General features: G+C 57.2%; 1 protein-coding gene across 5 annotated transcripts in view; it reads right to left on the bottom strand.

Annotated features, from left to right (window-relative positions):
* Positions 1-27,311, bottom strand: part of ITPK1 (inositol-tetrakisphosphate 1-kinase) — a 138,330-nt gene that overhangs the window by 41,666 nt on the left and 69,353 nt on the right. For 4 of the 5 annotated variants that reach the window (XM_079127630.1, XM_079127631.1, XM_079127632.1 and 1 more), the window contains exons 3-4: positions 21,263-21,388; positions 2,788-2,905 (exon numbers count right to left, since the gene is read on the bottom strand). In XM_079127630.1, coding sequence (XP_078983756.1) covers positions 2,788-2,905; positions 21,263-21,388 — 244 coding nt within the window. Of the gene's footprint in view, positions 1-2,787; positions 2,906-21,262; positions 21,389-25,383; positions 26,057-27,311 lie in introns of those variants that run through there. The other variant, XM_079127634.1, reaches the window with a different exon arrangement.

Raw genomic sequence — 27,311 nt, 5'->3', positions numbered from 1 at the left:
CCAGGGACAAAGTGGAGTTAGGAGAAGAGGGACCTCACTCACCCCTGAGAGGAACTGCAGACAGAGGCTGCCCAGGCCGAAGAAGCCGAGCTCAGGGGCCCTGCTGGGAGTGCCCCAGGCCCCAAGACTTTTTGGAGTCAGCTTTCCCATGGGGCTCAGGAAAGGTCCAAGGAGCAACCACTGAGCCCAGGGGAGGCAGCGTCACCTGGGTCTTGGCCCCGCTCCCTTAGCAAATCACAGCTGGGGTGGCTGCCCTCTGAGACAAGCCCTGAGCAGACCTCTCCTCGGTCTCCACCCCTCACTAGAGGACACTGCCACCTATGCCCAGGCTCCACCCTGCAGCCGGTGGGAGCTTTCCACTGCAATGCTCACAAATTCCAACACGATTCTTTACCGTCCCAGGAGAGACCAAATTCCAGAGCCAAGCAAGCACGTGGGGCTCCCCACTGCCACCCTCCCAAGTTGCCACTTGGTACACTCTTTTCTGTGCTGCAGTCCAGTCTCAACACCAGGCTCCTGCTACTTGACCGCACTGTGCACACTTGTGGCCCCGGTCCTGGCTCGCCCTCCCTGTCCACACCCCATACCTGTCCTGCTTTGCAACTCGTGAAAATCTGTCTTAGGCTCTAAGACATAACCCAGGTACCTGGGCCCTGCCACTACAGCAGAAGCAGAGACTGAAGCATTCCCAGGTGACCCACAGCAAGCCAAGTCTCCACAGATGTCATCCGCCATCCTAACCTCGGACCCTAGGATTGAACCACTTATCCACGTTTTCCAGAACACAGGCAGGGCCAGGCCAAGGGACTTGTCCAAGAAATCAGAGCCCGCTGAAGCCCAGACTGGGGCCCAGCTTCACTCAGTCTCCCTCCAAAGCCTGCATGTTACTCCAAAAGTCCCTCGTGACACCGGCCCCAAACCGCCCCCCAGCCCAACACGTCTACAGGCTGCTCGTGGACATCAGAGGTGCCGCAGACTGTCACCTGGCCCCTCTAGCGGGGCCGTTTCATGTCAGATGCTCTTCTTCTGTCTCTTCACCCAGTGTCCAATAATCACGTCTTCCAGAGAGAGGCTGATTTCCTCTCCAAAACCAACCTCCATCTTGGTTTCCAGAGTCATCCAGGAAAGGAAGTACTCCAGAGCCAGGGAAGCGAAGGCTGCGGGCATGCTGGGATGCCCTGCCTGTTTGGGGGCCCCAGGGACTCTCCGCATGCTGCACACCAGGCATGAGTGACAGGCACCCAGGAATGGAGCTTCCAGACCCTTTCAAGGACACTGAGTCCTTTCTGGGCGTGCCCTTAGAGAACCGAGGATCACCATCTGTCTGGACCAGCACCCTCTAGCCACGGACAGGAGGCAGGAGCTGGAGAGCCTGGCTAGATGCTGGCCCCCACCATGTGACGGCAGGGCCTGCTAAGCACTCAGCACCTGCTATGGGTGAGATATGGTTTGTGCCCTCAACTCCCACCAAAGGTACATGTGATGGAGCCTTGGTCCCCAGAGTGGCCGTTTGAGAGGTAGTGTAACCTTTAAGATGTAGGGCCTACAGGAGGCCCTTAGGTCACCGGGGTGTGAGCTAGTCCTCCTGTCACCCCTGGGTAATTCTTGTGCAAGGGTTATTATGAAAGGAGCAAGCCTGACCCAACTCAGTTCTTCCTGCTCCTGGTTCAAAACATTACCACCTGCTTGCTCCTGCCCACTGTCACCATTGTTACCTACCATGAAGTGACACAGCCAAGCCAGAACCTGTAACATGCTGGTTAGAGTTTTCAGCCTCCAAGACTGTGAAAATAAACTTCTTTACTTTTATAAAGTAAAATACCTGTCTCAGGTATTTTGTTATAGTAATAGAAATCTAACTTCTACAGCTTCCATGACTTGTGCGAAATGGGCAGGCCCACCAAAGAGCACTGAAAGAGACAACATAAGGAGGACGCGAACCACACAGCCACACAGTGCATAGCCAGCAAATGCCACCCCCACAGTCCCCTCACAGACAGGCTGTCTCCAGTCCTGTGAACCACACTGTGCCTGCTGGTCCCACCATCATGGGAAACAACCAGGTCAGAGCTCAAGGCAGCCAAGGCACAATCAAGGTCTGTGTGGTTGCAGACAGGGGACCACCTCTTCTGATGCCAGGAAGAGTCCTTACGTAGCCCCAAGATCAGGCAAAGCACTTTTCCTTAAAAATCACTCAGAAGTCTCAGCAGGGAACACAGCCCAGAAGAGAGAACTTTTTCTTCAGAAAGTCCCTTGCATGCAGACACAGTGCTTTAAGAGGCAATCTGGCTTCTCTGGAGCTGCTCTGCTCCCTGTGGGGTGGGGATGGGAGACGGGTCCTTGGGGACAAAAGCCTGCAGCTGGAGAAGCTCCACGCCCTGGAGGGAGGCTCCCACCCAGGAGAACAGAGTGTCCCCATGAGGTCTGGCAGCCTGTTACATGTCTCCATGTGCTTGGTTAAGGCCCCTCATTTCTGTTCGAATCCTTGGCCAGGTTGCATAACTCCATGGCCCTGGACTCCTGCTCCCTGATCACAGCATTAAGTGAACCCCAAGGGTTCAAAACTGTACAACAGAACCCCCTCATAGTGGCCAGAGCCTTTCCCAAATAGCACCCTGAGTGAAAGAGGGAGAGGAAGGACCTCCCCAGAATGACCACGCCTGGGGAATCAATGCTTCCTGTGCCAAGTGCTTAAAAAGACGTGACACCTTCCCCTCCCACGCAACGGCCACCTGTAGCCACAGAGGAGGGCTGTGTGCCACAGATGCTGAGCACACATGTCTGTACCTTTCATGTAGGCCTCAATCTTCCGGATGAGCTCGTAGGACTTGGAGCGGTCAAGCAGGGTCCTGATGGCAGGGAGGGGGTCCAGGACAATGGTCTCAGGGTGGGCATCGATGTACTCCTGAAAGGAAAGGGGACTCCTGATTAGAGAGGAGGCTGGGGCTGACACAGGGAGCCTGGTGTGAGTCCACCCACCCCCAGCCCCAGCCCTCCAGGCATCCATCCCTTCTCGTCCCTCCTCATATCACATGACTTCGGTTTGACCAATCAGTGCATCACAGCTTGGGGCTGCTGGCTCAGGAGAGACCAGACAACCCTGAACCTGTCCAATCAGAGGCAGGTTTTGCTGGAAATACTGGGACAAGAATATTCTCAGCTTTGGGGAGAAGGGGGACACGTGGAGACTGGGCAGCTGTGAGCACTCACCATGGGAACTGAAGGCAAGACCTGTTTGAGGCCTAAGCTCAGAAAACAATGGAGGATAGAAGAGCAACCAGGTCTGATTAGTCTGATTCCTGGATAAAGCCTCACCTAAAGCCAGATCTGCTCCCTGTGCTGATTTTCTCCACAGGAGAGCCAGCCCAGCACTGAGACAGGGCCACGAGGAAAGAGAAGGGATGCCAGCATTCATGAGAAACTCTGTGGGAAAGCGTGATGGACAGAAATGTGCCCCAGGGTGGCACTCACCACTCAGAGACTTCCCTCAATACCTACTGCCTTTGTGGTGGCACTATGGAAATGCAAGAGTAACTCACAAAAATCTCTCCCTCTCTGGCTCTTTAACGCCTTTGATTCTGAAGACAACATCACGGAATGCTGGAAAGACCAAGGGTCTTGGAAAAGGCTGGGTTTGGAGGAAGTCTATTTCCCCTGTGGCGGGTTGAACGGTACCCCAAATACATGTTCTAGTCCTAGCCCTCTGGGACCTGTGAATGGGGCCTTGTTTGGAAACAATCTCCAGACATGATCAAGTTGGGATGTGGTCACAACTGCACATGGTGGCCCTGACCACTGGCTTCCTTAAAAATAAGAGGAGAAAAATCGGGACAGAGAAAGGCCATGTGAAGACAGACGGCTAGAGTGACGTGGGCCTGTGTTAAGGAGTGCCAAGGAATGCCCACAAGCACCCGGAGCCTGGAGAGGAGGGGACAGATACCCCTCAGAGCCTCGGGAACAGGCAGCGCGGCAGCTGGGTCAGGCTCACAGCCTCGGAGCCCAAAGCCCCCGCACACGGTGCTTGGCCACGCCACACCAGCTCACTCTGCCCCGCCGCCCCGCCTCCCTTGGGTCCCCCCGCAGCCCACACACCAGCCTGAAGGGTCAGCAAAGATCAGATGGGAAAGGTCAGGTCCCTCTTTACTGGTAAATCTTACCAACAAACAGCAAGATCCACTTGGAATTTTTTCCCCGTGAACCCTTTTGGTTCCCAGTAATCACTGTGAGAGCACCTGACTCAAAAGACAGCTCCCAGAGGAGGGGTTCACGGGCTCTCTTCTGTCCTCTTCTCAGGATGATACAACTCCCTTGGGCCTCGGTGGTGGCCAGGGTTCTGCCTGGGAGGCCTGGCGTTCGTTTCCCCTTGCTTTTGGGTTCCTCAGCAAACCCATGCAGCAGACCCACGTGCAGAACATGAGCTGCTTCCACTGCTTCCTCCTCCCCAGAGACACCCTCAGCAGGTCAACTGGGCCACCGGACAGCTGCTCGGACAAGGCAGGCCAGGCAGCTGACGTGGGATGTCCACGTCCCACCAACATGGGGTACGGGGACAAGCTGTGCGGCGTCCTAGGGAGGGATTTACCCAGAGCTGCCCTCAGGCCTCCCTCCTGACAGCCTCGTCCTTGCCCAAGGGCCTGCAAAGGAGCCCCCGCCTCGCCTCTGGCTTCTCAGGGCACCTATCGCTCTGAGCACCATCCTTCCTCAGTAAGCTCTTTAAACCAGGTCTCAGCTTCCACAAGAAGCCTGTCACTCACAAGACACACCTTAGTAACCATGATAACACCCGAATATGAAAAGGCTGTCCCCTCAGCCAGCCTGGCAATGCCCGCAGTGCCGGGCATCGTGCGGGCTACCGCGGACACACAGCTTGGTGAAAGTCTTCCACGCTCGGCACCCACTGGCTCTGTGATCCTGGCCAACAAGGTCATGTTCTGGCCAGGACCTGGAAGCATCCCCCAGGAGCACATTGCCAGGAGCCAGAGACGCAGGTTCCCAGTGCTGGCCCCTCTGGGAGCGACTCTGGGCAGGCTGCTGGGCTCCTCGTGCCTCTATTCCTCACAGTGACATGAGAAGCTACTGCAGATGACCTGGGAGGTCCTTTAACGATGACTGGAGTGGGAGAGCCCCTCACTGGAGGAACCCCAGGAACAGGGTCTTGAGTGAGCTCAAGGCTTCAGGCTACTCTGGAGCGGGAGGGATAGTCACCTGCTGGAGGTATCGCGGGTGACAGTAGCGTCACACACGTACTTGCCACTCTGCTCCACCCGTGGGGCAGTATCAGAAGCTCACCGTGCTGGGACAGCTTGGTCCTCCCCCAGCAATCCAGGCCGCTGTGAACAGGCAGGCGAACTCCCTCCCCCACAAAGAGCCCCAGAGGAGCGTCCGCCAGCTGCTGAGAAACAGCGCTGCCGCTGGCCCCGCGTCATGCACAGGGTGGTGATCTTTCGAGATTCAAGAGAGAACCCAGCACAGGATTTAAGCTGGACTGAGTGGGGAAAAGGGTCGCATGAAACCAGAGGGAAAACATCTGCCAAGCAAGTGCCCGTAGCTCTGGACCTCGCATGAAAGCATCAGGCTCAGCAACCCTCCCTGCCACCCCGCCCGAGGCCCAGAAGGCAAGAGGCTTCTCGATGGCCTGCCTGGCCTCGGTGGACTTTCTCCCAGGCTCTTCGGTTTGTCCATTGTACTGAAGGCCCCATGCATTTTTCACAAGCCTCTTAGAATTACCAAACAAATTGCTGGAAGAAAAGGCCCAAACCGTTTCCATGGCAAATGGTAAACAAGCTCCTCCAGCACCAGCCTGCCAAGGAATCCCGGAGAGGCTCCTGGAAGCGGAAGCGCGGCCCTTCACAGGCATACGCGGCCTGGCCCAGCAGGACCAGGAGGGGCGGTGGAGGACGACTGTTGGAGGGGACAAGTGGGCAGAGACCAGCCAGGTGCCCCCAGACTGCAAGGTCCTGGGGCCTGAGGGGCGATGCCAACACGGGCACAGGGTGTCCGTGGGGCTGGAGGGTCAGGCTTCCCTGCTGAGAATCGGAGCCAAGTGAGGGCCGAGAGGAACATCAGAAAAGCCCTCCTCTGTGGTCCTTGTGGGCAGGAAGTGAGGAGGGCATGGGATGCAGGCTTTGTTCTCATCTAACAGAAGATGCTGTCAAAGTCCGGAGTTCAAATCCTGCCTCTGCCACTTTCTCTCTGTCTGGGAACTCTGAGACACCTTAGGTAAGCATGAATCCGGATAAAGCCACCGCACGCAGCATTGTGGGTGCTGAGGACTCACGAACGTGGAAGGAGTGGGTGGACACAGAAGGATTCTCGTGGTTCTGCAACACATGAATTCTTAGAGCCACACCTAAGCAGCAAACAGAAGGGCAGGCCAGCTCTGCCCTGGGGACGGGAAACCTGGCTGTCCTGGCCTGTGCCAACCTCCTGCTGATGCCTGGAGCACACACAATCCCAGCCCCAAGCAGCCCAGACTGTGCCCTCCAGGGACAATCTGGCCAGGCAGAAGAGTCCCCCAACCCCCCAAGTCTACCACACGGACAGGAAAGGTACTTGCTGTGGGTGTTTGCCCTCCAGATTCTTGGGCGCAGGGCATGGAGGGAGAAGCAGGCAAGTGCAGAGGGAAGGGGCCTGAACCCAAGCTGCCAGGCTGAGTGGTCACTGGTGCCTCACAGCACACTCTCTCCTCAACCACTTCCGCCCCTTTTATAATATGAAGTCTGCAAAAGCTGGGCAAAGGTCAATGAGGTCCTCCCTTCTTCTACCCCACACCCCTGGTTGTGCCAAAGTGGATTCGAGCACCAACATTATCTTTCTAGAAGGAACAGGAGGCAGCTACCCAGATGGGAAGCACAAAAGGACAATAATTATGGTAAAAATAATCATGATGATAATCATCAATAACAACTTAAAAACAAAAGCAGCTGGAACTTATGCGGGATTTGGTATATGCACCATGCTGGACAAAATGGTTTTTGAGCACCATTTCTTTTAATATAAAAATCCTATGATTAAGAGCTAAAACTATAAAACTCTTGGAAAAAAAACAATGGCAACGTTCTTCGTGACCTTGAATTAATCAATATTTTCTGAGATACTATTCTAAAAGCACAAGCCAGAGAAGGAACAACTGGACAACCAGACATCACCAGAACAGAAGCTTTTGTGAGTCAAAGGTCTGACATTGACCAGCAGGACTTGTATGTGGCCTTGCCTGGCACAGATGGCCATCAACCCACTGACCTGGCCTGCAGCGGGGCACAACTTGAAATCTCTGCAGGTCTTGAAGCTCCTCATACACCTGTGGGTCCCTCAACAGCACTGTGAGAGGGGCAGCATGTCTCCCTGCTTCTCTCAGGACCCTGAGATGCTGACAGGTTTTGGTGGGAGACAAGATCCCCAGCTGTGATTCTGCTTGGCCCTACTGCCCACTCCCTCTCGCCAGTGGCGAGTTCCATCTTACATTCAGGATCCTGGAGCAGAAAGCCTGCCCCTGGGGCTTTGCTCTGAGGGCCTGGCAGGCTCAAGCAACCTCCATCAGAGCTGGGAAGCTCTCCTCTGGTGGAAGGGGAAGCTGGGATGCAGGAAAGAAGGATGCCCTTCTCGGCTGAGTGCAGGGCAGTACTGCCAGGAGCAGACATGCAAAGGAACTGGGGCCACCACCCTCCCCACCAGTCATTCTGGGGCTCCCTAAGCTTGGGCCTCATCTGTGAAATGGAGACTGCAATAGTTCATACCTTCCAGAAATTTAATGAGATGTAATTCACATGCCATGCAATTTACCCACTTAAAGTTTACAATTCCAGGGCTTTTGGCATTTTAACAGAGTTGTGCAATAATCAGCACAATTTAGAACATTTTTATTATCTCAAAAAGAAACCCCACACCCTCTTGCTATCAGTTTCAACGTCTGCATTCCTCCCAGCCCTGGAAACCATGGATCTACTTTCTGTCTCTATAGGTTGGCCTATTCTGGACAATTCCTATAAATGGAATCAAAATCCATGGTCTTTTGTGACTGGCTTCTTTTGCTTTCAGATGCTTTCACAATTCATTCATGCTGCATACAAAAAAGATCAACATCTCATTCCTTCTTACGACCACACATTTTACGCCATGAACGCACCACATTTTGTTTATCCATTCATCACTTGAAAGAAATGTGGCTGATTTCCATTTTTTGGTTATATGGAATAACTCTGCTGTAAGCAGCATCCGTAAGGGCGTGTGCGTACTGCTGCTCACTTCCTGTGAGGATCCAGAGGACCACAGAACAGCCCCTCAGGCGTGGACGTCTCGTGTGATCTTGATAATCCACCGTGGGGACAAATACAGCACCACTCCTGGTTTCCGAGGGGCAGGCACCCAAAATGCTGCATCTGACCCTCAGAGCAACCCTGTGGTCTCACTTATTCCCATTTTACAAATTAAGAAACCAAGTCCCTGGAAGGCGAAGTGACTGGTTCAAGGTCAAACACAGACAGCTGGGGTTTTGCCAGGATTCAAAATCAACCATGAGACATCAAGCTGAGGCCTCTGCGGTGCATCTCATCACCCACGGAAACAGGTAATGTGGCTGAGGTGCTTTTAAACCCCAGGAAGACCAAGGGCTGTTTGAAACCTAAGTGCTGAAGAACTCTGTCCACAACTAGGTCAGGCAGGTCTGCACCAGCAGACGCAGGACTGAAGCAGGGGCCAGCGGTGGGAGGGGGAGAAAGAGGAAGACAGAGCTGCCCAGACGTCTCCTCTGCAGAGGTCTCCAGGTGGCTGCCCTGGAAGAGGTCACATCTCTGGGGCACCCATGCGGCAACTGGCACAAGCTCACACAAGCGAGCCTGCCCTACTGCATAGAGGGAGCTCCCTCTCTCCAGCGGCAGCAAAGGTGTCCCGCACAGGGCCATGAGCTTGGTGTCAGACTGCTGGCCCTCTGCAGGCACGCTGCTTAGGGATCTGAAGGCTGCAGCAGGTCACAGGGAAACTGCAGGAGAAGTACAGGATTGGAGGCAAGTCTCAGGAGGATCCTGCCAGCCAGCAGTGATGCGGGGGAACCAGGTTGGAAGCCACTGAAGATCGAGGATTTGAGAGCTTCGAGTATGTTGGAGGGAGCCTGTATGGTGACCAGCTTCCTTCCTTCCGCCCAGAAACCAAGGTCCCTGGCCCCACCCTGTGTAGGAGGATGTCCTGAGGGAGGGCAGACGCTCCACACAGGCAGTGGGGAGGGAACTGGTAGCCGGGGGCCAAGGAAGGGTTTCCCTCCCACCAATCTGTCCAGCTAGCTCCATGATCACCTGGTTCCAGAGCAAAGTTGAGGCTGTGACATGCCTCTAAACTACAGATGCTCACACTGCAGCAGACAAGACCCCATCCTCTTGGAAACAGATTCTGCAGCCAACCGTTTGCATTCCAAATGGAAGCAGATTTCCTCCCAGTCAAGCCTCGGATGAGATGCAACCCTGGCCAGCACCCGGAGTGACCTTGGAGCAGAAAGCAGCAGCTGGACTATGCCAGCGTGTCTGGCCTGCAGAGACCATAAGACGATACACATGTGCCCTTTCAGCTGCCACATTTGAGGTCACTTGTTTCCCAGCAAAGGAGACCAACACAGAGCCTGGCAACTGATTCTGTGCCATGCAGGGCCATGCACAAGGCAGAAAACGTAGTGGTTCTGACAGGCTTCTCAAACTAAGGTACTGCCAAGTCCTGACAGTTTAAAAAAAAAGGGAAGAAAGAAGCGAGCGGAGCAGAGCAGGGAGCCTTGAATGGCTCTGGGGCCCCTGCTCAGCACTACCCAACCTGGGGCTGTACACAGCGGGTCTGGCTGGTGAAACCCACCATGCTCATTTAGAGATCTACACACTTTTCATGTGTATATTATACTTCAGTAAAAACTTTTCTAAGGAAGCCCTGACCTAAACGGCACAGTCTGTGTGCCAGGCCTGCTCTGCAGTGTGGCCCACACCCAGCCCCACCAGATCCCCAGATCTCAGCGCAAGCTGAGGCCAGACACGAGCTGAAGTCCTGGAGCAGCTACTGTGCTTCCAAAAGCCACTTAGCGCTTCCCTCGGTTTCCCATCTCTACGAGGTGAGAATACTCACAACATCCTTTCTGCCTCTTATGTTCCAGGTGCTGTGATTCTGCAATGTGATGAACAAATAACAAAAAGCTCTTGGGCCCCTGAGTTGGGTCAGTCTGGAGCCCTGCGGGAGACAGGGCCATGGTCTTCAGACCAGGCCAGGCATATGCCCCACAGGGAGGGCGGCAGCAAGCAGACCAACACACCCCGAGGACAGGACAGAGCTCTGCCAGGGATGGCAGCCCAGCCACTAGCCCCAGCATGACCATCCCTGGGCTGTTCCCTGGCTTGGCTCCTGGCAGGCTGGGGCCCTTCCTCACACCCTACTTCCTAACTTTCCCATGATGGTTCCTGGGCAGAGCTGAGCTTCCCCATCGCATGCTCAGCCTCAGCCAACCTCAACTGTATTCTGGAGAGATCTCTCTTTCCCTCTGCCTGAGGTCTCCAGAGCACACAGACCAGCCTGTGTGTGTGAGCACATGTAAATGTGAGCGTGTGAGTGTGCATGGTGTGCAGAGGGTGAGTGTGCCTGTGAACATGCGACGGTGTGACGGGGGAGGCTGCTGAGTGGCAGCTGTACTGGGGTGCGGGGGGTGGGGTGACAGGGTCAGGAGAGTTGACACAGGGTGGAAGGAACTAATCTGGTCATTAGCATTGGAGGGGGAGGAAGTTTCCTGAGGCCACTGTTTCTGAACCACAGAGGGTTATCGTCATGAGCCTGGAGGAGAAAGAGCATTCCAAGCAGAAGGAACAGACAGCTAAAGCAGAGGCCTGGGGAGAGGAACGCAGCACACCCAGAGACCTGCAGGGACCGCACAGCTGGGGTGGACACGGGTCTAAGGGAAGGTTAAGTTAAGGCCAAGGGCAAGAGAAACAGGTGGAGACAGACCTACCCGGGAGCCTGGACTTGGTCCTAAAGCAATAGGGTCTTGGGCTACAGGACGCCAGGGACAGCTCTGAATTACAAAGTGACCAGTCCAACAGTCCGCAAGGCCATGGGTGGAACTTGGAACAGACGAGGTCTTGGCAGCGTGTCAGGCCAGGGCGGCCTCACCAGCACGTGTGCTGGGCTTCGCTGCTCAGGGAAGACTGACAGGCTGCCTTGACCTCACGCACGATACCGCCTCTGATTTGGTAGAGCCGGCGAAAAGAACACTGCAGTCTCTCCCAGGCCGATTTGCTTCTCAGCCCCCTCGTGAACCCTATGAGCTCAGGCTGCAGCGGTCAGACCCCCATGGCATGGGGTGCAGAACAGAAAGGCCAGCCTGGATGCGGGAGCACCGGTCAGGAGCAAGGTGGCCCAGACAAGCTGATGAGGCCAGCACCGCCCTTTCTGGGCCTTCAGTGTCCAGAGGTACAACCAACAGGCAAGAGGAGAGACTGTAGGGTCCTGGCCCTCCCCGACACCCCAACACGTGGCAACTCCTGGCCAAAATAAGCTGTTCAGCAAGCAGACAGAGTAAGCGGCACGCGGAGGCAGGCACAGGGCCCGCACAGGTTCTGTGCAGGGAAATCTGGCCTCAGCCAAAACTGAACGCACACACTCGGCACTTCCATCCCTGGGGGTTCACCCTGTGAACGACTCACGTGTTGCCGGGTGGTCACCATGGCGTGCTTCTAAAATGTGACCAGAGTCATGCTAAGTGCTTATTGGCAGAGGCCTGGTTGAAACGAAGAGGCAGCTGCCAGGGCCAAAACTCGGTCACAGGGGGTCTGCATGGCAAAGGGAGACTGTGTTCGGTCCCCAGAAGCCTTGAGAAGGCTCATGGCCCCTGGAGCCAACAGGTGCCCAGAGGGGAACAGGTTGGCTGGGCAGCAGGACAGGAGGGGGACCCCAATCAGAAAAGCGTTCCACATCCACAAGGCACCCAACACAGGGCTGCCGAGACCACAAAGAAGAAACAGGGAAATCACCCCTAAGGAGCCCGTGAGAATCGGGGCCTGTGCAGACTCAGCTGGAAACAGGTGAGAGGGATGCTGGGGCGCCTAGGAAGGGCACGGGCCATCTCCGTGGAAGCCCGCAGCAGCGGTCACCGTCCAGGTGGCAGGGAGAACTGCATTAGAGTAAAGGACTCAAAAAGGCTCTGGGGGGGTTGGAACAGCAGGCCCTGCCTCCAGAATGAATGCCACCAGCAGGCGGAGAGGGACCCTACTCCAGAGGGGAAAGGTGCAGAGAGCAGGCAAGGCGGGCTGGGGTCTGAACACCCAGGAAGACCACAGGGCCTCCCGGGCACAGGCACCACCAGTCCAAAGGAAAAGGCCAGCCTAAATTGCCACCAAGGTCACCACCCAAATGGCTTGAGGCATCGCCATGTCACACACCCCTCAGTCACCTGCGAGCTGAGTGGGCTTGGACTGGGAGAAACAGGGGCTGTTCAGCGAGAGGCTGCTATTCAAGAGCTGGAGAAAAGTCCAGGAAAAACGTTGCTCCCGCTGAAAACCAGCCCTGTGAGCACCAGGGGGTGCTGGGCGGGAAGTGAAGGCTATTATTTTGGTCAGCAGATCCCTCCCCGGCTCCTAGGCCTCCAGTGAAAACAATACCTCCCTTCTGCCCCCAACCCCAGCCCTGAACTTATAAGCTGCTCCCACCCTCTCCAGCGGGAGGTGAGCAAGGCGCAGGCCTGGGCTGTTCCCCTGACCAATGTTGAGTGCCCTGTCCCAGTACTGAGCACAGCACTGATCAGGTCCTCCAGAGGGTTAGGAGACAGAGGCCACACGCAGCCTGCAGAGCCTGCAAGGGCCCTGGTGCAGGGCTGGTGTGGGCCTAGGGGTGGTGTGGCCTTGCAGAATGGAGGGCCAGGCTGGTTGCTCACTCATGGACCACAGGCTGTCAGGGCTGCAAGGGTCTTGGTGGTTACCCAGCCACTGTCCCAACAAACAGCTGTGCCAGGTGAAGAAGACAGGAACAGGCAGCCTAGTCCAGGGTCACACTGAGCAGGCCCCACAGCAGCAGAACTTCCTTTTCTACATATTCCCATGCTCAGGGAAGCCTGGACAGCCCCACCCACCCCCCAGACCCTCAGCAGAGGCAGAAGCTCCTGCCTGCCCGCCGTGGTCCACAGCTCACATCTGCCAGTTCCCCACAGATGCCTCCTGGTGGCCACAGGGCTTGGACCAGTTCACAAGCAGAACACACAGCCAGACCTCAGGGTTTCCCCACTGGAGTCTGCAGTAGAAGAGTCCCTGGAATCATGTCCAGTCTGCAGTGGTGCTGCTGAGCTCTGGGACAGCCAGGGGTCACTCAGGCTCAAGGGCCAGGCTCAGCACCTCTGCACACAGCCACCCAGACCTCCAGTTCCCAGAAGACTCTGGCTGATGAGACAGAGATCTACTGCGGCCAGCAGTGGCTGGAGCTGCAGACAGGAGCGTCTGCTGCCCTCCCCAGACCTCCTCTAGCCAGCAGTGGCAAGCTCCGAGGAAGGAGGCATCCTGCCACCGATTCCCACCAGGGCCCAAGATTTCTTCCTCCTCAGGTTTCTAGAAGCTAGAAAATGGCACTTTGTGGCTCAATCAGGGTCATCGGAGAGAGGACATGCCATGATGTCACTTGTCCTCAAAGAGCAGCCCACAGCTCCCCAGACACCACAGTACCGGGTCAGTCTGGTCCCTGCCTGCCCTCCAACCCACTGTGGACACCCTCCCTTAGCCTCTATACTCAGCCACACCAGGCCTTCCAGACCCTGGGTCTCTGTGCCTTGTCCCCCATATGCTGCCTACTATGCATGCTCCTGGTCTCCCCTTACAGGCCAAGCTCTGTCCTGTCTTTTCAGGCCTCAGCTCAAGTGTCGGCTCCTCGGGGAGAATCAGTGGTGAGAACCTCCCACTGCCACAACCCTTGACTTGTTTCCTCCAAATTCTTAACATAACTGAGGCTGTGTCATTTCTCTTCGGTACACTTGTGTTTGGTCGACATCGTTCCTGTCCCCAACAAACATGCACACACACACCAACACACATGTGCTCACACGTGAATACAACTCCATGAAGTCAGGGGCTACGTTCACCTGATCTGTCTACTGCTGCATCTGCAATGCCTTGTGACTCCTGGCACACAGAGCCTCAGTTAAGATCTGCGGAATGACAACTGGATGGACCTAACAGTCACTTGATGAATGATCTCGCCAACCTATGGGGAGACTGGCAGCAGCGGGTATGGAGGCCTGAAGCAGGGAGCAGAGACCCACTTGCACAGATGTGCAGTGGGAGGCTCAGAGGACGTCCTCATGCCTCACCTGTCAGTCCTCAGAGGACCGAGGTTAGCAGAGCACCAGAATGTAGTTTACCCGGCCAGCTGTACTCTTGGCTTGAGGTGGCAATGTGCCTCATTACATGAAGTTCAAGGAAACCACACTGGGCTCCATTGTAGCACACAGCTCACACAGGCAGCATAGAAACAAGCCAGGAAGTCACGTCCCCGACACAACCCAGGAGGAAAATGGAAAACAGGGTGCTCTTTCTGCTGCCAGTGTTAAGGATGAAAAGAAGCCCAGGAGCCTGTAGTTCTCTTGGGCTAAGATCCCACGGCTGAAGTCTGGACACCAGACCCGCAGGGCCATGGTGTGCATCCTTGTGACTGGAGCTAGTCCCTGGCCCACCTGAGCTCTCAGGGCTGCTGGAGTCCTCCCTCAAGAAGCACAGAGGTGCTCAACCAGGGGTGCCGGCCAACATCCGCAGCAGCTGGAGCCATTTTTGGTCATCACAACAGAGGCATAGGGCAAGGGTACCACTAGCCTCCAGTAGGGAGAAGCCATAGAAGCCAGCAGGTCACCAAACATCCTGGATTGCACAGGGCAGGCCCTAACAGCACAGAATTACCCAGCTGAAGATGTCAACAGTGCAAGACTGAGAAACCTGAAGATAACGTGCATAAAAGTTCTTTCTACAACTTCGGGAAATGTACTGTTAATAAACATTTGTATTTCTAAATTCAACATGCCCTGAGCTGTAAAACACTGTCCACACACAGAAGGGCCCTGGTCAGCATGCTGGGTCAGGGCTGAGACTTCAGGGCGCCCTCTCCAGCCATCCACCACCTGGGCTGTACCAAAATCAGCCCCTCCCTGGGAAGTAATGCAGTGGCAGGTCTGCCTGGGGTCCACATGGGAAAATACCTGCAGCCAGTTGGGGGCACTAAATGGTCCCACCTTCTGCAGCAGAAAGAGCCATTCCCAGGCTCTACCCGCCTGGCTGGGCCTCAGCACACAATGGGCAGATTGTGTGGCCCTCTCCACCATCCAAGGAATGGCCTTGTGACCCAGGGCGGCAGGCTTCTCAAGGCTGACCTTGCAGTCACCCCAGGACAGGGATCTTTCTCTGGAACTGGGATGTGCCCAGTTCTGCCTCCCATGACACCTAACAGCCAACATTTCATCACTGCATAACACCAGCCAGGTCAGAGGTGATTCCAGATGACAATCTCTTCCTCAGGAGAATCACTGACCTGCACGCCAGCTGGGTGGAGTGGTCCCTCAGCTGCTGGCCCAAGGCGGAGTGGGCCACGTGGTAGACACTCCATCAAGGTTTCCCACTGCTCTGTAGTGACAACCCACACCCTCCACTGAGACCCACAGCTACGATGCCACCATCCCACAGGCAAACCGACAGAAACCTACCTAGACCTGGGTGTTCTATAACATCTGGAGGCTCAGATGTCACCTTTCTAACCAGAACAACAGACTGTCTCCCCTCCCTGTCCCCTTCCCCAGCAAACAGCACCCCGCGGGCTCAGCGAGGTCCTCAGTCCCTTGCAGCGGGGAGGTCCTGCTCCACAGAGGCTGTAGGTGCTCTTGGCCAGGAGGGAGGGGTGGCCAGGTGGGGTAGGAGTCCCCGACCCCACCGGTCAGAAACTTAGAGCTTCACCTCCTTCCTGACCTGCCACGGAGACCTTCCAGGGGCTGCTCGGACCCAAGTCCCAGACACCATGGCCATGAGTCTCAAGCTAGAGATGGGGCAGCACTGGGTGTCAGGAGCTGCCTCCTCCTGCAGCAAAGCCGGGTCTCACCTGACCCACAGGCAGGAAGTGCCCAAAGGCCGTGCCCTCCACCACTCCCGAGGAAGCCCGTCCTGCAGGGAGGCACCGCAGGCTCCTGCCCTTGCCCTGCCCCACCCCTTCCTGTCCCCTGGCTGGTGGCAATACCGAGGCTGCTTCTTTCAGGTAAACACTGGTAAGAACCAAGTGGCCAGGTGCATGAGCAATTCCTGCACCCCTGGGAGGCGAGGGACCCCTTCCAGGCCCATTTCACAAACAAGTGAACACAGCCAGGGATCTGAGAGGGAGTGGGACTCTGTCCTGTCACTGTGGTTGAGAAAGGGGACACTCAGGATCATGGAACACAGGTGCTGCTGGGCCACAAGGCAGGCGCTCCGGCTCCATCTTCAACACGAGGCACGGCCGGCTGTGGGGTCCCTGCCTGCAGAGCTCCTCCTGTATGGCAGCTCCCCTCCCAGGTGGGTCCTGTCTCCACCAGGTACACCTGCTCTTATTACAGCCATCCTGCCCCAACTCTCCTGCAGGACAGAGGCCAAGCTCCACAGTTCTGGCCCTGCTGCGACGTCCCCATGCACACCTGATGGGCAGCACCATGTCCCTGCCTGCTCCCAGCCACCCACCAGGGCCACAACCCCCACCCCAGCCCACCAGGTGCCTTGCACAAGGCTCACCAGCCCAAGGCCAGCACCCTGCTGCACTTCTGTGTCCCCCGAAGCCCATGCGCTGAAGGCTCAGTTCCTGGTGCAGCAGTGCTCCAAGGAGGATCCCTTGGGAGTGGCTGGGTTGGGAGGGTGTGGCCCTCGGCAAGCCTCTCCACTGGGGGTTCAGGCCAGTGTGTGGTGACTCCTGGGAGAGGCTCTGACAAGGCATGAAGCTCTGCTCCACCGCATGCTCCCTGCCACAATGTCTTGCCTCCCGGCAGGACCAGAATCAAGAGCAAAGTGACCATGGACAGGCACCTCTGAGCCTGTGAGCCAAAACAAACCTTTCCTCCTCGAAGTCACTTTTCTCAGATTTTTTGGCAGCAAGGGGAAGCCGACACATTTATGCGCCAGGTACCAGGTACCGAGGCGGCAACAGGCATGCCAAGTGCTACGAGCGGGTGCAACCCCTGCCCAGTGAGGGACCCATGACAGTAGAGGAGGAGGAATGTGAACTTGCAAATGGCATGAAGGAAAGGCTCGTGAAGTCAGGAGGGACAAGGACAGGAGCCATGTCAATGACAAGGGAAGATACCCCTCGGGAAGGGGCACCTGGGTGAAGGAACCACTGTGCAAAGACACTGGGTGGGTGGGACAGGCTCCACAGCTGCCGTGGCAGGGCCAGCACGGCAAGCCAGAGCGAGGAGGGATGTAGGGAGGCTTGTGGCCAGGCCATTCAGGCCCACAGGCCACGGTAACCAGCCTGGGCTTTGGTGACACAACAGGCCAGTCCATACTGTGACAAGAGGAGGATGGTAGTTAGCAGGCTACCCTGGAGGATGCGTTATGTCGGGGCTCCAGGAACACTGGGGACAACAAACTCTCCAGCTGAGCACAACAGGGCCAGAGGTCTCTGTCTGGACTCAACCTCCTTCCCCAGGTTCTTTCAGGGAAAACTCCAGGAAGATCCACAGGCCCCACGGATCACAGTCACCATAACGACACTTCTCGGGCAGTTGTGGGGCTGGAAGACACAGAAGAGGAGGGGCAGCCTCCGAGCCTGTGGCCACCCCAGCAAGTGATGCTGGGAGGGACAGTGAGGAGAAGGTTCCTGCTGCCCCCCTGAGAAAGCTGCTAGAGAGGCAAGGAGGCCCCTGGGATATGGCCAGCCCCACTCACCCACATGGGCAGGACCCCAGAGGGACCTTTTCCCAGCTCTGCACACTGATAACCAACTCTCAGGCACAGTCACGGAGGCACCAGGCTGTGGCTTCACATGAACCATGGAGCAGAAAAACAACTGAATCATCCCCGTGACTGTCCAAGCCAAGCCATCGTGAGACTAATCAGAAAAAGGGGAAAAAAACCCAGATTGGGATGTTTCCGTAACAGCGAGCTTTACGACCTGCTGCAACACACCAGCCTGTATTTGATAACCAGGACCAGGCCCTCCACCCGGCTACCTGGGCACCAGAAAGAACAGTCTCTCAGCTCACACCTCCTTCTGCTCAGAGACCAGGGGTTTACGGAAGCATCCCACAGCGGAAGGCTCCACAGTTGTCAGGACTGTCTCAGAAACTTCATCCTTGGCACATGGTCCTAAGCCCTTACCCAGGGACCTGGACTCTGCCTGGGGAGAAGGCCCTTCAGGCAGAGTATCCAGGACAGGCAGAGAGGACTGCTTTGCAGACCCCCGCCCGGGTCTATCTCCACTCTGAAGTCCACATGCTCTGACTGTGGCATCCCACAAACCACACCAGCACCCCTCATTCATGTCTCCAGAAAGAACATTCAAGCAGACTCTGAAAACAAAGGGCACGGTCAAGGTCGTGGGTCAGCCACAGAGTTCATGTGGCTTGGCTCTGAACCTGCACCTCTCCAGTTGATGGCGGGGGACAGTGGGTCAGCAGTGACAGCACTGTGCCTGGGGGCTGCAAGAAGCCTCCTCTGTACCCTGGCCCTGGAGCTCCTGGGCTCTCTCACATCAGCTGCTGGCTCCTCTCCTCAGTTCCCTCTGGAAAGCCCGGGGTGTACTCTCTTCCTCAAAGGATTGTTCTCCTCACAAAGGAGGAAACTTCCTGGTCTTATCAGATATCTGGCTTCACTGAAACCCACGCTGCAATGAAAATTTACCCCAGAAATACTAGGGCTGGAAGGTTTGCATGAGGCCACTACCCCTGGGTGGGGCCGGCGGGGTGTGTGCCCTGGAAGGGACAGACTTGGAGACCCAGCGAACCCCACTGTACCACGTGGCTGCACGTGGCTGGCAGCCTTAAGCCTCACATCCACGTCACCCTGGTACATGTCCTCACTCTGCCCACAGCAGGTATGCGGGAGGGCAGCTCTCACCACTGTTGGCAGTCACCTGCACTGGGCTGAAAGTTCCAGAGCGTCCAGGGCAGCAAGGACAGAGCAGCTGTTCCATGACCCTGGGCCCTGGCCCTGGCCCTTACAGAAGGGTGGTACCAACCAAAGTAACAGTGGTGTCGTCATGGGAGCTATAGCAGCAGGAAGGGCCACAAGCTCTCGGCAAGTACCAGGCACCTTCACACAGGCCACTCACTGCCCAACCCAGGAAGGAGGAGCCACCAGTACCTCATTATAATGACGAGGACACCTAGGTAGGGGGCGCCACCCAGGCAGAGAGTCCAGAGTCTGGCATGGAGTCTAGCAGGTGGGGGAGAGCAGGGTCCAGCCACTTGCCACTTTCTAACTATGGAGACTTGAGAAGCCACCCAACATTCCTGCACCTGTTCCACACTTACACCAGGCATGACAGCAGCTTATTGCTCAACGAGCAAATCTGTTAACAGGTACAACTGCTTCAGAACGGGGCCTGGTGCACCGTGGCTGCTCTGAAATGTTTCCTGCCATCATAATTGCTATGGTGACACACTGCCCAGTCTTGCCAAATGGAGCTGCTCGGCAGGGTCCCTGCATGACGAGCATCCTTCAGAGGGATTCAGCAGAAATCCCTGTCCCAAAGGTCTGTGCAGCTACCAGGCTCAGCTGTGCTGCCCAAAGGAGGCCTGGAGGCCTCCTGGAGACAGCTCTGGGACAAGGAAGACCCTGCTTCACTGGCCACCAGCTGGGGCTACACCCAGGATGCTGACAGGGACTAGGACTCAGGAGGTGGCAGAAAAGCCATCCCTGCAGGAATGCACAGCCAGTCCCTGAAAAAGTCAGGACTGAACCCTGGCTCTGCCCGGTCCCTGTGGGTGCACTACACATGCTTCCGAGCCCCAGCCTCCAGCCGTGCCGCCGGGGGCTCCTGCCCTGAGGGGCTGTGGAGAGTGCATCGCCTCAGCCCAGCCCCGCCAGAGGACTGGGGCTGGACAAGCAGCGGCTCAGCTGGCAAACGCAAGCTGTCCTGTTCGCGCCTTCACCCCAGTGTGTGGAAGAGCTCATGGAGCACGGCAGGAACTCTCGGGCACAAGGTGGGCTATGCCCGAGGTAGGCTGTGCCCAGCGTGACTTTACCTGACCAACAGGAAGAGCAGAAAGAAGAAAAGGCAAGAAACTCACACATAAGACACCTGAGGCTCCGCAGGTCACCCAGGACCATGACCACACCTTTGCCACAGATTCAGCCCTAGGAGAGGACAGGAGTCCAGCACACAGCAAGGATGCCAGGCTGCTGGCCGAGTAGAGGCCCTGGAGGCAAGAAAAACCCTGCCCCTGTCTGCCACCCCCAGGCATGGGAGGCTGGGAGCAGCTGCCACCATGTGCCCATCACTCCCAGGTGGGAAGGAGACTCTGCGGCAGGGAGCAGCCACAGTAGCGGTGGGAGCCACAGGAAGCGAGGGACGCTGAGGCCACTGACCCTGAACACGTGGGAGAGAAGAATACTGTCAGCAGGCGGCTACTATGTGACAAGAGCCCCTTTGGCCCGTGAGAAAGAAACGATGTCACCTCTCCAATTATCGCATAGGAAAAGTGCTAGCTCAGGCGCCCGCACTCCAGGACTGGACGCCCACTGTTTCAACACGTTTATGGACAACATGACTTTGTTTCTCGTGACCCCCGAGCCACTTTCTAGAGGAAAGAATCACATCTGTCCACAAAAAAGGAGGCTGCTAAGGAAATGGGTGAGCAGCAGGGAACCGCTGAGGGGCCTCGCGAGGCACCCGAGCCGTGCTCCTCTGGGAGGACACAGGGACAGTGACGAGCAGAGAGGGGCTCTCCTCCAAGGCAGGACTTGGCACAAAGGCCCTGGAGGCCTCCTTGCTCCCAGCGCAGCCAAGTGGGGGCAGTGTGCCCATGGGAGGTGTGCAGGCCACGCCTGGACTCAAGCACACTCTGGCAGCAGCCATGTCTACACAGGCAGGGGGCGGCAGGGTGCCAGCCACGCCTGGTGTCAGTCTCCACATTCTACCAGGCCAAGGAGACCGAGGCCTCACTCACAGGGAAGTACCTGCCCATGAAACCACATCTGGCCAGTGCCAGTCACTTCCGCGGATGTCACACCCACGGCTGCTTCAGCTCTCAGATTGCCAGGCCATTGCTGGGCCTCCCTCGGCCTCCTGTGGTCCCACGGCTGCAGGGCACCGGCTCACTCACCTGGAACCTGTGCACCAGCTCCAGGGACTGGCTGTCGTTCTGGTCCGCTTCAAGGATGACATCAGTCAGCTTGTGGATGATGACGTCCAGGGGACCCTGCTCCTCGATCGGCCGGCTGAGGTTCAGCTGTGGTGGGACACAGACAGAAACTTCAGCACCGGAGGCCACTGCACCCTACTGCCCACCCCAGGCACATGCCAGAGAGGACGAAGCTCCTAAGGGCCCACGGCCAGGACGAGACGCCTGCAGCCCCATAACTCGTCTCTCCCGCTAATTCCGGAGGGCAGCCTCCAAGGTGGCTCTTCTGGTCCCCAAGCCCCATAGCACCCAGGGACAGAAAAGACACAGAGGCTGTGCAATGGCCGTCCAGAGAAAACACTGAACACATCTCTTCTGCCAATGACCTAGAGACACCAGGGCTCAGAGAGGTTTAGTATGATGATGAGTCAGACAGCAGAGATCTGAACCTGGATCTAAGTGGATATTCCTTCTACAAAACTACAAAAACTCTCAGCAGAGCTGGGTGGTCTCGGAAGATCTCAGAGTCCCTGTCTTGACTACACAGCAGCTACCCGCCACACACTGACCTGGCTCAGCCTGACCCGCAGAGGTGTGTGGGCTGCCTGGAAGTCCGGTGCCGCTCACCCTGCTCCCCTGGGAATGTGTTTATTTTTCCAAGAGCTCTAGGGGTTGGGAAGATCAGGCCCCAAGGGAGCCAGAGCTGGGGGTAGACAGCCAGCATCACCTGCCAACAGCCAGGAGCACCTGCCATCAGGCTTCCTGACATGCCAGATGTCTGCTGCAGGCACACGGCCACCACCACCTGCAAGGCCAGTCCCTTGGAGGCAGTGGCGCCAGCCCGGCACCTGGCTGACCCCCCGCATGGCCTCAGAAGAGGCCAGAGGAGGCCACAAGCCCCGCCCCTGCCCTCGTCCCCACCCCCGAGTGCAGCTCCCGCCAGGATGCAGGCTGAATCAAATGACAGCCAAGGACAGTCATTCCAAGCAGGCACCACGCACACGGCTTACGGGTTTGTTCCAGTTTATTTCCAGCCACTCCGAGAAACGATTTCAAAGTGAGGAGAGCGAGGGGCAGCCTAAACACCTGCCTAGATCAGGGAAGGAGGGGTGGCGCTGCTGGCAGCCAAACTGGAACCACAGGGGTGCCTGACGTTCAGCCCCCTCCCCACCCACCATCTGCTCTGTGCCCCGTGCCAGCCATGCATTGGCCCTGTCCTCAGGCCACCACCTGGCTCCTGGTCCTCTGGCCGAGTCAGGGCACCAGGACACCAGAGAATGCAGGAGAGGAAAGAGGTCAGGAGGACACCAGAGAATGCAGGAGAGGAAAGAGGTCAGGAGTCCACCTCTCCGTCCCCACATGCCACCTCCAGATGCGCTCCTGGCTGCAGTCACGGCTCCCCTCCCATGACAGTCGCCGTCGCTACGGTGCCAGGGAACACTTGGTCTCCTTGCCATCCCCTCAGCCCTGCTTCACCTGGTCACACACAGTCCCTCTGTGACCCCTCCGTTAGCTGCAGAATGGGCAGCTCTTTCCTGACGTGCTCGACTCCGCTTTTTAATCTTCGGCAGGAAGGATGTTGAGGGCTCACCCCGACGTAGGGACACCCCAAAACACCACAATAAGAACTCGCCTCCCCGCCCATGGTGAGGAGCCCATGTACCCACAAACATGGCAGGACTGGACAGTCGCTGTCTCCTCGAGCTCCTGGACCAGGAGGGGAAGGGGCTGGACAGAATGTCTTCTGAGACTCGGGCACACACTGGTCAGCACAGCAAGGCCACCTTCCCAGGCCAGGACACAAGCACAGGAAGGAAAAATGGCCAACCCAGCCAGGCAGCTGGAAGTAGACAGATGCTGCGCAGCAAAGCCATGTGCCAGTCCCTGCCAGGCCACCAGCGATCATCCCCAGGCCTCGGTCTCCCCCTTGGGAAAAAGGGGACTACAAGGGCCTTCCTGGCTCTGTGCACAGATCCACAGGACCGTCCCTTGACCCCTCCCCACAGAGCACCTGGATTTGAAGGAAGGTGGGGAAGCCAGTGGGACAAGCTAGGAGAGAGGGGTGCGCAGGGTACCAAGACGCCCACCCACCTCTGCCGCGCTCCACTGTGACGGACACCACAAGAGGTCAGTACTCTCAGACCCAGGAAGCCACAGACAGAGAAGTGGGTCACTCAAGTGATGCTGGCACGCACCCTGGGCCTGTCCCCACGCTGCAAGGAGACAGGTCCGCGTATGAGGAACCGGGGGGCCCTGACGACTGGGGAAGGAGGTGGACAGAGGGGACACCCTGGCATCACCCTGAGGCCCGTAGACCTGACGACCACAGGCTGTTTGGAAAATAAGCTCTTGGCATTCCTGGCTGCTCGGCTGAAGGTAAACAGTCGAGTCCTGGAAGCCGGCCACCTTCCTTTGTGTATTTTCCGAGCATTTTTATGCCAGCGCAGCCCTTTCAGGGGAACAGCAGCTCAGGACACGCATGGGGCCTGGCCCCTCCCCAGCGTGTCAGCCTCCTGCAGGGGCACAGTGGGGCTCCGGTGGCTCTAAAGACTTCCATGCCGCGTTCCTCAAGTGACCAGACGTGCTACGATCACCCCACGGGAATCTGTTCCCTTGAAAATGCCTCCAGAGCTTAAATCTCTCCCCATTGGCCGAAAAGGAGGAACCAGACCCCCAGAACAGCCTGGTAGGAGAGGGGGCAGCTCTGCAGGCCAAGGACGCTGCAGCAGAGGGACCCTGAGGAGAGGGGACTCCACAGAGGAGGCACAGTCAGGAGGGGACTCAAAGGGTGCCTCTGAAGAGGGACACAGAGGCCGGTCTCCCAGATGGGTGGGGTGAGGCCAGGCCTAAGAGAACAGGGCAGGTGCTCCGCCGCTTTTCTGACGACACCCTGCCCTCAGGGAAGCAAGCTTCCCAGGAACTTCCTGTTCTCCTCTGCAGAAGGGTCTGTCCCTCTCGGTGTAGTGAGAGTGTCTGGATGACCAGGGCCCCACTGAGGCCAGAGGAAGTCTGGCTTTCGCTTCCAAGTCACGCCATCGTGTGAGGCCCACACTGGACACCGGTCAGTGTGGTGCTGGGGAGAACAAGGGGACACTGTCTCCTTCAGCAACAAGGTCAGCGAGGTTCACTGGAGGGGGCAGGGCCTGCAAAGCCCAGTGGCCCAAGAGTCACCTCTGACTTTTAAAATGATTAACCTAATCATCCTCCTTCTGGTAATTAGGCCAGCGACGCCCTGACATGCTCGCCTCCCCAGGACCGGAGACCCACCCGGGCCTGCTGCCTCTCAGCTGGGGAAGGCTGATTAACGTCTCCCGCCTCAGTTTCCCCACTCGTAAAATGAGGAAAACACTAACTCCTCCCTACACCTCATGGGGCAAGCGGGAGTCCCAGAGCAGAGGTTCAATCCTTTACACGTCTCCACTCACCCCGCTCTCAACAGGAAGATCGAAAGACTCCTGCCCCACTGTGCCCCCAGGACCTGTGGCCATCCCTGGAGGATGGCAGTGTGACTTCCAATCACACAGCCGCGGACTCGGGCCATGGTCCCCCGCCCCACGCTGCAAGCTCCTCGTCACCTCTGGCTTCGGAGTCCTTCACTGTGAAGCACCTGGCACCCCAGGACCACGGAACCTGCCACTTCCTGTAGAGGCCTGAAGGTCCCTGAGGCACACAGAGCTGCAACAGAGCCACAGTGGGAGCAAGACAGAGGGCACGGAACCCCAGCAGCCCATCTTGAACGCAGCCAGCCTTGCTGGTCCCTGCGCACCAGGGACCCTGCCATCCTCACACTGGTCTGCGCCAGAGCCATGAGAGAGGCAGGGCGTGGGTGAACGCTCTGCTGGGCTCTCAGCTTCACGCTCACGGTGACAGAACCTCGCCCAGGAGTGCCGCCCACTCGGGAAACGCCAGCCACCATGCTTCCCTCTCCTTGGTATTCGCCCTCTCGTGGGCCAGCAGGAGCCTCCCTGGCGACGCGTCACTGGAAGCTCAACACAGGCCAAACCTGGATTCTGCAGCGGCTGGTCCTGGTACTGCCTCACAGTAGAGTCCCCAAAATGCTGCCACAGCAGACCTCTCTGTGGTGGTCAACGATGACAACTAACCTTGACGAAGGTCATCCTGGGCTACGTGCTGGCCAACAAGCGCCAACAATATGGAGTGCAGATAAGGTTATCCAGCCACAAGAGTTTAGGGACACACCCAAGGGCATGGGGTCGCAGCGCCATGGAAACCAAGATCTCTCCTGCCAAAGCCAGACAAGTACCCTCCACTCCAGAGGCCCCCAGGTGCCTGGGCTTTCCTTCAGCCCCCTTCCCCCAAGCTCCTCTGTGGAGTGAATTTCCAACTCTGACCTCGAATGCAAGCCCTGGGTCAAAAGTGCTGCCCCAGCCAAGGAAGAGACAAGTGGCCCGGAGAGGTGAGAGGACACCGGTCTGCTCCGTGCCTCCACGTCCTCCTGAGCAGCTGAGGATCGGAATGGTTTGCCCACCGAAGTTGGTGTCACAAGCCGAAGCAGGTCCCTTGGGCCGGAAAGGTTGGGTCTGGGCTCCCCACAGATTCCAAAAGGGAGCAGGCCCGGAGGGGTCAGCGCTGGCATGTGTCTCTCCGTGGGCCTGGTTCCAAAGGAAGGCCAGGCAAGGACGGAGGTTTTCCTCGGCAGGCAACTCTCTCTATGGGAGCTCCCGGGCCCCTCGGCAAGGTCAGGAGCTGGAGCTCATCTGGCCACCAAGACCTGCCAGCAGGCTGGACAAGGATGCAGCTGGTCATCCCAGCAGCCTCAGCCTAGGACCAGGGCAGGAAGCTGTGGAATGTGCTCCTTGACCCAGTTCCCAGTCTCTCAGAAACAGTTTTCCAATTACTAGGTAACGGGAAGAATGACAACCTGCTTACGGCACAGGAGTGGACATTTCCCCTCTGCAAGACGAGGCCAAGGCAACTAAATGGCCAGATGACAATGCCTGGTAGTTCCAATGTCCTGGGAAGCTGCAAGCAACTTTATTTCAAAGAGCCACCCAGCAAGCACGCTCCACAAGAACAACACTGGCCCTGCACTCTCGGGAGCTCAGAAAGCCCTGGACTGCGCACGGCGCTAGGGTTGCAGAGCAAGTTAAAAGATAAACACCCCACAACCTCTGGCCCAAAAGCCCGCTCCTGGACGCTGGCCGAGGGAAAGGATGTGCAGCTGAGCCAGCTTCTGCACCAGGGAACTCCTCAGAGGCCAATGATAAGGAGGGAACACAGACAAAGACCTGTGCTAGGACGGGACAGCTGGGCAGTGATGGCTTGCCCACCACAAGGGGCTATGTGAGAGCCACCTAAATGACAGCGAAGGGGTCTCGGTGGACGAGGGCTTGTGCCTGTATTACAACCACGTGAAACAGCGTTTGCCATGGGAAACACCAGAGCGGAAGCACGAAACGTCAGAGAAGGGCAACAGGGACAGAGCCCTTCTCTGAGCACATGGGGCACTGTCCCTACTGGAGCCTAGGCAACTGGCTATGACTAGCTCTGGCCAGCACCCTGTCTCTTCCAGGGCAGAGCACTTAATGGCAAGTGTGAGGGCCTCTGGGGCTCTCTCCTTCCCCATCCTGGCCCAGTGACCTTGGAGAAGGCTGCTTGGGAGCAGCAGAGTGGCCCTGTGCGCTGTGGCCCTATGCACTGAGTGAGCAGTGCCTCGAGGGCTTAAGTGACCAGAACCTTGGGGTCGCCGGTGACACAGCTGCCTCGTCTGTCCTACCCAGACAGGTAGTTCTCAACCCCAAGGTGGCCTCTCATTTTTTGGGAAAATATAAGTAGGGAAGGGATGGGAAACAGGGAGAAAAGGACACGCCTGCAAACGGCCCCGCTGGGTGCCGGGTCTGCTGGGTTTTGTTTCCTTTTTTCTTTTATTTTTTAATGATAGTATCTGGATGAGACAGAGGAACAAGGATTTACCCTGTGAGGGGGAGATTACTTGTCTGATCCCCAAGGATCAGAAGGCAGAAACCTTGAACACAGCCACACCATGGATCTGGCTGTCCTCCAGCATCCA

This window comes from Sciurus vulgaris (assembly GCF_902686455.1).
Source record: "Sciurus vulgaris genome assembly, chromosome: 2".
NCBI lineage: Eukaryota > Metazoa > Chordata > Mammalia > Rodentia > Sciuridae > Sciurus > Sciurus vulgaris.
The sequence above is the reverse complement of the archived record's forward strand: the minus strand, read 5'-3'. Positions and strand labels throughout refer to the sequence as shown.